General features: G+C 43.2%; 1 protein-coding gene across 1 annotated transcript; it reads left to right on the plus strand.

Moving 5' to 3' along the window:
- Positions 1-255: 255 nt before the first annotated feature.
- Positions 256-4,876, plus strand: GPR83 (G protein-coupled receptor 83). Its single transcript, XM_005516197.2, has 4 exons — positions 256-971; positions 1,794-1,919; positions 2,920-3,053; positions 3,887-4,876. The coding sequence occupies exons 1-4, from the start codon at positions 588-590 to the stop codon at positions 4,509-4,511; spliced, it is 1,269 nt and encodes a 422-aa protein (XP_005516254.2). The 5' UTR covers positions 256-587; the 3' UTR covers positions 4,512-4,876.
- The last annotated feature ends 6,870 nt before the right edge of the window (positions 4,877-11,746 follow it).

Here is an 11,746-nt window from a genome sequence, read left to right on the forward strand (position 1 = left end):
TTCTATTCTATTCTATTCTATTCTATTCTATTCTATTCTATTCTATTCTATTCTATATTATGCTAAGAAACAAGCTGAAACTTGCTTGCCAGACCTGTAAAACAGCTCAGATTTGACAGGTCCTGGGAGAGAGCAGAGCTGGCACACACACTGCCGGTGTATAAGCAGCACAGAATTTGCTTGAGCTGGTCTGCTGGTAAAGAATGTGGATTCTGACATCTGAAGAGAGTGATTTTGCCTTTCTCACAGATGTACTTACCTCGGAGTAGCGCCCAGGAGCGCAACTGCGTGGAAAAGCAGCACGTCAGAGCACAAATTATGTCACGCAGCCCAATGACTGCAGAAGATCCCGGCTCGGAGCTCGCCTGGGGATATAAAGCTGGCTGAAGGAGCTAAAGTAGCGGCGAGCCGAGCGGGAGAGAAGCACATTGCGGGAGGCAGGAGCATCTCCCCGCTCCTGCTGCCCGTGTGCAGCCCCCGAGCGCGCCGGGGCTGAGCGAGGCGGGAGCGGCTCTCCCGGCACACGGAGCGAGTTCTGCTCTCGCAAATGAGCTCTTCCACAACTGGAGGGGCAGAGCGTTCCAGAGATGCTATACTCTTTTGTCTGGCTCACCCTCCCCTTGGTTAACGCCTTTGTGACCCCAGGAAAGTTGCCCCTCAATGGGAGCCTGGAGAAGACTTTTGTAGTCCCGAACGTGTCGGCTTTCTTTCCCTGGGATAATGACAGCCTGGCCGACTGGCAGAGCTTTGTGGACAGGAGCCGCTACGGAGCGGAGTCGCAGAGCACCACGGTGAAAGCCCTGCTCATCGCCGCGTACTCCTTCATCATCGTCTTCTCGCTCTTCGGCAATGTCCTGGTCTGTCACGTTGTCATCAAGACGAAGCGCGTACACTCCGCCACCAGCTTGTTCATTGTGAACCTGGCCGTGGCCGATATTATGATCACGCTCCTCAACACTCCCTTCACGCTGGTAAGAGGGGACAGAGATACCTGGGCCCCCCCCCACCCCTGAGGGAAAGGAGGGAAACCTCCTCAGACATGGTGCGGCCTGGCAGGGGGGGAATGCACCCCCACAATCCACCCCATGACTAAAGTCAATTTCTCTGGGCCTCTACAGTGCCATAAAGGTGCTGCGGTGGCTTTTGCTGCTTTACACTGCTATAGGCAGTGTGTGGATCTTCTGCAGATACCTGTCCACTCCAAATTACAGTCACTGGAGTTGCCTTTGGAAAACTCCAGACGCATTTTTCTTCTCTGACCCCTGTTATCTAGTTGAAGATCTGAAATTACCTATTTGTTAAATGTGGCCTTGATAGTATTTGAGCAATAATAACCTTGCAGTGATTGCTTAGTATTTTGTAGCCTCTGATCTTTTTTTTTTTCCTTCTCTTTTCTAAAGTATTTTGAAAGCAATGCTATAAACCACTTGAAAAAAAATAAATGCTTAGCATCGTTTAACAAGCTGTTTTGAAATGAAATAAGATGTACAGGTCAGCCCAATCCCATAAGGAGGGATTAAAAGGAAGAGCAAATGTATTGACTCAATAGTGCGGCTGCAGAAGGACACACTCTAAATAGAACAAACATCTTTGGTACTGCGCGGCTGTATTGTTCTGGAAGCTATTGCCAGGCTGCTGAGCAGCATTTATCTATCTCTTCAGGGTTCTGAAGCCAGAAAATTATACAATTATACAAAGAACCTCCTATCTCATAAACCTCTTTTACACAGCAGAAGGAATTTTGTACCTATAAGCAGTTGTGGGTGCACAAAACTAATGGTCTTCTTTTTTAGGCTCGTTTTGTGAACAGTACCTGGATCTTTGGGAAGGGGATGTGCCACGTCAGTAGGTTTGCACAGTACTGCTCCCTCCACGTCTCTGCCTTGACCCTTACAGCCATTGCTGTGGACAGGCACCAGGTGAGACCTCAGAAGCAGAGAGATGGAAAGCTTGAGAGGGCACAAGTAAACTGGGAAAGTATGATGTCCTTTCGCTTTCAGCCCCCAGAGTATCATAAGATTCATGAGGAGTTGACAGGGAAGGGGGACAGTTCTTGCTGTCAGATTAGCTTCAAACCCACAGCAAGGCAGGAGGTATCCAACACCTTGCTATCTCTCCAGCTGAGTAAAGGGAGCTTTTATGCAGTCAATAGTCCAGTAGCTGTAGCAAGGAGAAAGATCAAGATCCTGATAGGAATTCATGTGGACAGCTCTCCTTTGGGGTGGCTTGTCGAGCACTAGGGTTGTAAAGGACATTCCAGTTAACTTTCTCAGTGCTATCTCCTGATGTTCTGGGATGTCCCACCTCCTGTTACCCTGAGTACTGGAGATCTGACTGTAGCACACTGGTGTTTGTCACAAGTAGAGCTGTGGCTTGCTATCAATAATGGGCTCAAAACTGGGGACAGCTGGGTATTATCAGCTTGGAGTCACCCAACAAGCATACAAAACTGTTTACAGTTGGCATTTTCTGCTAGAAAGATTGTTTCCAGAAAATGCACTGACTATCAGAAGCATTCCATGGAGGGTCACTGATACTGAAGAGTTTGAAACTTTTTTTCCCTCTTTTTTTTTTTTTTCTTTTCTTTTTTTTTTTTCTCTTAAGGAAATTGAACCTGGTAATGAAGATGTGTTAATACCTCCTGGAACACATTTTTTCCCACCTAGATGAAAGTACTGAAATTTGAGGGTAGGACTAGGATCTGACTTGAACCATATTTCATGGCGTTACAATTCAGGTTTTCATGTACAGCTTACAGTCATGGGGAGCTGAGTGAAGACTGTATTGCTTGCATGCTAAATTACCACATTAAGGAATAAATTTAAGGCTGGAAGATTGTATGAAAAAAAAAAAAAAGTATAATTTTTTTTCCAGAAATTTAATAAGCCTAGATTTTGGGTTTTTTTTGATTTTACACAGGTTATAATGCACCCCCTGAAACCTCGCATATCTACTGGAAAAGGTGTTATCTACATCTCTGTAATCTGGATCATGGCAACTTGCTTTTCCCTTCCACATGCTATCTACCAAAAGCTCTTTACCTTTGAATACAGGTAAGGGTGTGCTTTGCTTTCCTCCACAGTCTCCCTGGAGGCCAAACTCTGAGCAGTCATACTTTGGTATATTCTACTGAAAGCCTTGAGCATATGTCAAGGTCAGCCAAATATGAATCTAAACTACAATTTTCATCTAATTCCTTTTGCAATGCCTGATATCCTGCCCTTTTTATTTTTAAATATTTTATCTTTATTCTGTCCCACTAATCACAGAAAACAGGTTAAGAAGTTAGAGGATCTGGCTTGACCCTTTACTTCTATACACTGGCATTTTATGCCATATACCAATCTGACCTGTTTGGGCAGACCAGAAATGGAAAACAAAAAAACCCAACCAACCAACTGACCGACCGACCAATCAATAAACCAAAAACCCACTAAAACCCAGCAGGTTTTAATCTACTCTTTAGCCCTAGGAAAGTAGATAAATCTGTCTCAGCTGTCAAGAGCCTTAGTATTTGGAAAGTGCTTTAATGAGGGAAAGGTCCTTAATATGCGCAGAGACTGTGTTCCTATTTGCCAAAGGACAGAAAATAAAAACCTGCTTTTGTGCAGCTGGAAATTTTGTAATTGATGAAATTCATAAAATTATCATAAGGTCATGAACACCCATAAGAAATTATCACCACATTGCTCACTGGCTGTTCCATGGCTCAGATCCTTGAGAAGCAGAACTCTGCTCAGCTGTGACATTTGTGAGATAAACAGAGTGTTTGCTTTCAGGCCCTATGGCAGGAGCCCTCTCCCAAGTGCCTCCTTGTTTGTGAGGCAGTTATCCTGCCATGCCTGGCCATACGTGCCTCTCATCCTGTCCATCTCTCCATTTGCAGTGAGGATGTTACCCGGTGCCTGTGTCTGCCGGATTTCCCTGAGCCTGCTGAACTCTTTTGGAAGTACCTGGATTTAACAACCTTCATTCTGCTCTATGTCCTGCCCCTTCTGATCATCTCTGCTGCCTACGTGACAGTGGCAAAGAAACTCTGGCTGCGCAATGTCATCGGGGACGTCACCACCGAGCAGTACATCATCCTTCGCAAAAAGAATAAGAAGACCATCAAGATGCTGATGCTCGTTGTCATCCTCTTTGCGGTTTGCTGGTTCCCCTTGAATTGCTACGTCGTCCTCCTCTCCAGCCAGACCATCCACACCAACAATGCCCTGTACTTTGCCTTCCACTGGTTTGCAATGAGCAGCACCTGCTACAACCCTTTCATCTACTGCTGGCTCAATGACAGCTTCCGAACGGAACTGAAGGCTTTGCTCAACATGTGCAGAAAACCCCGCAGGCCCACGGAACAGAGGCTTCCCTCCACAGTCCCATCCTACCGACTGGCTTGGCCAGAAAATGGCAACTTCAAGAGGTTGCAGGCCTCCCGTGTCCTTCCACCATCCTCTGCCATCCAGTCAGGAAAGACAGACATTTCTGCGGTTGAGCCAATAGTAGCTGTGAGCTAAACAGTGACCTCGGGCTGCACAAGAGCTGAAATGGCGGGAAGATGTGCAGCCCCATCACACAACAGGTGATAAAACCAAGAAGGACATTCTACAGGAGGCAGTATGAAAGAGCTGCATGTTTGATGCTGGCTGATGACAATGGTGTGGAGACCCTAGAGTGGAGAGAGTAAAATCTCCCCAGGAAGGAACTTTTGTCTTTGTAAATTTTGGACTGGCTTGCAGGATGGGATTCTCTGCATGTCTGTTGCTGTTACCTGCATGACTAAGCCTTTTTTAGAGCCAGGACTGGCTGTGGGTGTGTTTTGGTGGTACTTAACAGTCTCATCACATCAGCTCTCCTTTCCCCTTTTCTGAGTCTCCTTGTAGCAACATGGAAATGGTTGAGATGCAGACCTTTACCCTGCTGAGATCCAATGCAACGAGGTAGGAAAGCATTTTTTCTGAACTGGGGTCTGAAAAGTCAAGAGGTGTTCAGAATGAATGAAGAAATCTATTATATATTTTGTTGTTGTTATTGTTGTTACAAAGACACTTAGAGAAATGGAGGATATGAGAGACAGTGATAAATAGGAGTCTCTTACATCACAGGCACTTTTTCTAAAATAGGTTTGAAGAAAAGTGGATGCCTATTATTCAAGTAAGTACATGTTTTTTTCTTCAAATAGATAACTAAACCCAAAAAAGCATACAAAAAGTTGGACATAACATTCACAGTTGGGGAATGGATAATTAAGTTCTATTGTGGAATTGGACTAGAACCTTTAATCAAAATATCTTTGTGTCATTGTCAAGTTGCAGCTAAAGGATCACAGAGTTTGGCTTTTTAACTTGCCTTTGAATGTTGCTCTCTTACCCTGTAAAGCCCCTGTGTACTTGTCACTTCAGACATTTGGGACATTTCATTCCAACTAAGAAGGGAGCTTTCTGAAATCAGTTCATAAATGAACTGCTTTGGGAGAAGGGTTGATATCTCTGATAGCAAGTAATAAAAGTAGAACATTTGTCTGCAACTTATCCTCTGGTGATTGTACAATTTTGGTGCATTTAAGGATAGCTGAGACGTGTCCTATTTGGAGTGGCTAAGAAAATTCAAGAATGTAAGTGTCTGAAGTAGATTTCAGAACTTAATGTTCTTAGCAGAAGAAAATATGGGATTGAATAAAAATGGTATTCCAAGAACTGTACCTTATATTGCACAGAAGAACAATACCCTGTGCTGTGGAAATTAGCTTGAACATCATACCAGGGTGCCCCATTCCACATTTAATTTGCAGCATTAAGCAGTGAAGTGAGAAAAATCTTATTATAAATGGGAAAAAAAAAAAAAAGGTGAGGCTGTTTTTCTCAGTGTCCTGTAATAAACTTATAGTTTTGAAATAATTTTATGCCTTGTGCAGTGTTTTCACACCTCAGTACTTAAAGAGACTAAAATATCTACCACTCCTTGCAGCTAACTTGCCCTTCCACAAGTCTCTCATAAGTCTCTCACTGTGCTATTTTACTTCCCTTTATCAATGCTCCTGGAGTCAGAACATTTTGTATCACTGATCTGCAGTCAAATCTTACCTCCTCCCATTTCTTCCCTCAACATTTGCAACGTCAGCCCTGAATTTTTCAGGGAGTTGAACTAGACGATCATTGTAGGTCCCTTCCAAATGAACTCTATTCTATTCTATTCTATTCTATTCTATTCTATTCTATTCTATTCTATTCTATTCTATTCTATTCTATTCTATTCTATTCTATTCTATTCTATTCTATTCCATTCCTATTTCTATTTCTATTTCTATTCTATTCTAATTTCCCAAGTGTGCAGAGCTTGTGATCCATGCTCCCATTCCAGTGGCAGCAGAATACAGCACTTACTAGCAAATAAATCTCTGAGAATGCTGAGTACCTCAGTAAGGATTTCTTTCTGAAGCTGAAGGAACCATCTTAAGAGTCACCATTTTTGAGTGCAGTCGTCATCCTGTTATACATGAAGAACATTGCTGGCACTCCAGTAGACAAAATCCCCAAATGCCCATTCAAATGCTGCTGGTGGGTCTGAGCAGGGCTCCTGCATTTACAGGTCTGGATCCTGCACCCCTGCACTGCATGGCAAACCTTTCTCCTCCGAGCTCTGCTCAATCCTGAATCTGGGCACAAGGGGGGGGGGGAGGGGGGATGCAGGAAGTTGAAGCTGTTTGATTTAATTTGAAGGGACAGGAGGGATGGACTGGATAAAAGGAAAAGTAGACACAGATTGGACAGTGAACTTTAGGAGCCTGTCCAGGAATGAACAGGTGGCTAGTGGCCAGCAGAGGTACAAGTCTCCGAGAGACTTGGACAGCGTGAAAGAGGGGATATGGTTAAAGCCCTAGAAATGGTGTCCTTGGAAACTGTGTATCGTACACTGTGTGTGCTACAATGTGCTTAACGTGGTACAGTGTAATTTCTGATAATTAGCTATTTTTCATTTCCTTCATGTCTGATTTGGGATTCTGGATAGACATTTGGCATTCACCAGTGCTGCTGAAATCAGTGGGGTTCATACAAAGTGCAGTATGATGCAAAATACTCCAAAAATATTACGCTCTGGGCGATTTAACTTGGGCATCCAGGCTCTATGGGTAGTTTTTCATTCTACCCTGTTTCTCTTGCAGACCAGAGGGTTCTTTTAAAATCCTAGTGCAACCACTGATGCATAAACTGCATTCAGATGCCATCTTGGTGGGTGAGAAGGGAGAATCTGAGTGCTGATAAAATGAGACACAACGTGTACAGGATGGAGTTTAATTTTCCATTTGGTGTGTGTTTGCCTCCTGTAGCTGGAGTTTTTGATATCTTTTGAATTTGGGAGATGTTGCACAAGGCACTGAACAGCTGTTCATTGCAGGAGATCTGCATAGCCCAAGAACAAGAGTTTTACGGGAAAATTAATTGCATTTAGAGAATACAATATCTGACACATGAATAAAGGAACTCAATTAGGGTTACAAAGGTAAAGTTAATGCAGGCATCTCCAAAACTTTGGATGGTTTTCTCTACAATGTTTATGTTTTAGTGTGCTTTGGGTTTTCCTCCTCAAAAGTGAATTGTTATTTGTATTAACAATACTGCTTTCTTATTTTTCTATTTCCTAGAAAAATATTGTAACAAGCCTAAGAAAATTAACTTGCAAGTTCTAGTAATTCATTCATATTAGTTCTCAGTTTCTAAAAACATTCCTGGTGTTTTATTAATTTTCTCTGATGGAAAGACCTTGCAAGGGAACAAAGACAGTGCCACAATGTATTTTGCAGCTTATGCTACTCTGAATAGCACTCAGGGGAAAACAAATCCTTGAAACCACCTCTTCCTTTACACATAAAAGGATGACAATTCTTCTAAGTACACTGGGATCACGCAAGGAAAAGATGACAAATTTCTCCTGCACAGAAGAAAGGAACCTCAGCTTTGGTTGATGCTGTTTCTGACTGCAGGGCAGCCCACCTCTTCTCCTGTCAGTCAGGGATGAATTTCCCCTCTCAGCTGATGGAGATGAAAAGGCAGCTGCTTAAAATATAGCAGCCTCCTTTAACTTCAGGAATACTGATTCCATTGTCACTCTGGCATTTTCAAAGGATATCAGGGTTTTAGCTATCTCTATTTACTTCCACCCTTCTTATAGTAAAAGTGCTGGGAGATTCCAGAGACTTCAAAACCACAGTTTTCTGAGAACCATAAACCTCTAATTAATTAATATATTAATTAGGCACCACTAGCTGTTACAAACATGTTTTTTGTCTCTGGCAGGCACTGATCCCTTCTCTCTGGTGACCAGTGATAGGACATGAGGGAATGGCATTAAGCTGAATCTGGGGTAGTTTACAATGGATATTAGGAAAAGGTTCTTCACCCAGAGCATGGCTGGGCATTGGAACAAGCTCCCCAAGGCAGTGGTCACAGCACCAAGCCTGACAGAGTTCAAGGAGCATTTGGACAACACTCTGAGGCTCATAGTGTGATTCTTGGGGTGTCCTGTGCAGGGCCAGAGTGATCCTGAGGGGTCCCTTCCAATTCAAGATATCTTATGAATATTTTATTACGGAGAGTCTTAAATACTTGAGTATTGAATGTGAAACTTCAGGATGTATTTTGATGCAGTTTGGGTAGATCACGATCAAAGCAGTCTTGCTATGAACTGCATAGAAGTCATTAATGATTCGCTCTGCAAGACCGTGACATCATTGCCAGCTACAGACTTTTCTGCTTGCTCCAAATTTCAGGCTACAATTGTGCACTGAAGCTACTGAGTAGGGAGCTTATGCTGGGCTTAGCAATGGCTGGCTGAAGCTGTAGAGTTCTTGGATGTGAGCAGATACACCTGTACAGCACTGTGCCACAACCCCTGTGTATACTTAGTTGTTTCAAGAGCTCCAAGGATCTTTGTCCTCCAAGTAGACCAACCCAGAAACTGCATATGGATGCACAGAGAGAGCTTTAGAATAGCAGTTTCCCAGGAGACTAACTATTATTCACATCTGCCTTATTCATAAAGCTCTTGAGTGCTGGTGAGAGCGAAGACAGGTCCCTGCTGACGCAGTCTGCCAGCCTTGTGTTGAAACCTTCTGCACCCACAAAGGTACCTTTGCGGTGCCTTCACCACCTAACAGCTCTGGGAGGCTTGGCTGGGAGTGCTGTGCCTTCCACAGCCTCGGTGCCCAGTGCTGGTGGCTGGTGGTTTGCTCTCTTATTGAATATTTTTATTATTACTGATCTTCCTTGTGCCACCAAAGGAGAATGATGATGGGATCCTCCTCTGCTCTCCCCATCCTGCACAGACCAACCTCTGCTCCTTCCTGAGGGTGGCACAGTTGGCTTGGGAGAAGATCTCAACAGGCATTAAAGAAACAGGGAAATTCTTCGGCATATCCTTTTTTCTTCTGGGTACAATGTCCCCCATAGCCTGTCCTCTGGCTTGCAAGTTTGAAGAGATTTCTGAGTCCTGGTGTGATGAAACTTCCCACCTCTTGCCTTAGGCTCAAAGCCATTTAATGATAGAGGCAGAGGTGAACCCTGCCATCATCACAATGTCCTGGCCAGGAAAAAACCTGCCTTTATTTACAAAACAAATCAGCACCTCCTGCCCAACCGCCACAGTTTATAAACTGAGTGTGGATTATCCCTCTGGCCACTTTGAGTTAGCTGTTCATGTCTCCTGCCAGCTTGTTGTGCACCTGCTCCTTGGCAGAGCTTGGGAAACTGAAAAGTGCTTGGCTGAGGGTAAGCACTGATCAGCAACAACCAAAACATCACTGTGTTACCAGTATTATTTTCGTACTGAGTCCAAAACACAGCATTGTGCCAGCTGCTAAGAAAAAAGTAACTGTGTCCCAGATGAATCCAGGACACCAATTAAATATCTGAAGGTCTAACAAATGTTTCTTGGCTCCAAGGTGTCAGCTCACTTATTTCCACAACATGTAGGGTTAGGTCCATTGAGAGCAGAGCAGATATATGGTGGTACACAGTGCTTGACTCTTATCCCCTAAGGTCACAGGGATATAAGGATTTTAAGACATAATTACATTTTTTAGTGGGCTTTTTTTCAGTTAAAAACACTATGGTGTGACAGGCCTGTCAGAGGTCACCAGTTTTTAATAATATGAAGCTAAGGACATGTATCAGATGAATTCAGCTTCTAAAAGCACGTCATCAGCCTCTGAAGGTACAAAACTTGGTGGGATATGTTGGAGGGACATGTAGGGTGGTGATAAGCAAACTGTTATGGTCTCATCTCTAGTGATTTATGGAAGTTGCTCCAGAAGTGAACTATTTGCCCATAATTTGTCTTGAAGTCCTGAGACAGAGGTCAGGAAGGATCTGACACTTGAACAAGGGGGACAGCAAGGACCAAACCCTTGAGCTTTCTCCCTGGCATTCCTGTTCAGCAGTGCAACCACATTCCAAGACAAGCCAACAGTAGCCTTAGGTTCTGTTTCTCATCCTGCAGCTCACATTCCCAGCAAAGGGGCCTTGTTTAGAGCTGTGCAGCAGCACGTATTTTTCTCATCCCAACTGAACTCAAATAAGAGGGAAAAAGCAAACAAAGCCCCCGGTTCTTTTGTTACTGCTTGGGAAATTTCACTGCTGTTGGTTTAGGTACATGAAGTTTGTATAACACAAGAGCTAAAGCAATTCAAAGGTAGCACAAGCAGAGTAAGCCCAGGCTGTTTTTCATCCCTGGACTGCTTACCCATTTAAATACCTCCACAGGCACCTAACACTTTCCCTGGACTCTGTGGGGAAGCAAGAATCTCACTTAAGGGGACTAACTCAGCAGCCCCTGGGTTGGGTGGGAGTTCATTCATAGGCCAGGAATGTTGTTTGCATGAAGTTGTTTGGTTAATCTCAACAATTATAAAAAGTTTGAGATGACTCACATCAAAGAATCTGAATAAACAAAAAAGAAGATGCAAATTTTACTACCTAAAAAAGATTAAATAATGTTATGAGTTCTTTGTTGCAGTCCTTCAGGGGAGGATTGATAACATGACATGAACCAAATAGATGTTTGAATACTTAATGATATAAAGTCATAATATTTTCATTACATTGTGTCCCTTGAGAAATATACTTTTTAAATGTTTAATAGCAGTAATTACTTTTTAGCATTACACTAGTAATTTAGTATATTAAGTCAAATATTCCATTATGAAGGAAGCACTCTTCTGCAGCTTCTGGCCACACAGCCTGCATGCCAGAAACACACAAACTGCCCCAAACCTACAGCTAGGTCTTCATTTGTGCCATTCTCATGTGGTCTGTGCAAAGTGGTGCAAAAAAGATTTCTAGAAAAGTTTATTCCAATGACATAGCTTTGATTCCTCCCCCCTTCCATGACAAACTCACTTGTGCTTGCTGGGGGTTAAATCCCTCTCACCATCTGTATCTTCAGAAAACCACTCACAACCCAAGGTGTCTTTCTGTTCACAATGTGCAGTCACAACATTCTTTGTTAATGGAGTTAGGCACTAAACTTCGTTAATGGCTTAGGCACTAAACTGGTCATCAAAGCTGCTACTAAAACATCCACTGTTCCCAATAAGGAAAAAGAAATGGACAAAGAAAAATAAAAATCTTTATTCTAAAAGTTAATGACAACACCCAAAGGGATAAAAACAACAGGGTACAGCTGCTTTTAGAGCCACACCATTTGCTAATGGAATAAACATTTTTACTTGCTTTCTGCAGTTTAAACCACAAGTTTT

Source organism: Pseudopodoces humilis, chromosome 2, assembly GCF_049639895.1.
Source record: "Pseudopodoces humilis isolate 2021_Gansu_Grassland_sample_001 chromosome 2, ASM4963989v1, whole genome shotgun sequence".
Classification (NCBI taxonomy): domain Eukaryota; kingdom Metazoa; phylum Chordata; class Aves; order Passeriformes; family Paridae; genus Pseudopodoces; species Pseudopodoces humilis.

Coding starts and splice junctions, on each gene's coding strand:
- GPR83 (XM_005516197.2), top strand. CDS start 588: ATGCTATACTCTTTTGTCTGGCTCACCCTCCCCTTGGTTAACGCCTTT. Junction 972..1,793: donor TCAACACTCCCTTCACGCTG/GTAAGAGGGGAC, acceptor CTTCTTTTTTAG/GCTCGTTTTGTGAACAGTAC. Junction 1,920..2,919: donor TTGCTGTGGACAGGCACCAG/GTGAGACCTCAG, acceptor GATTTTACACAG/GTTATAATGCACCCCCTGAA.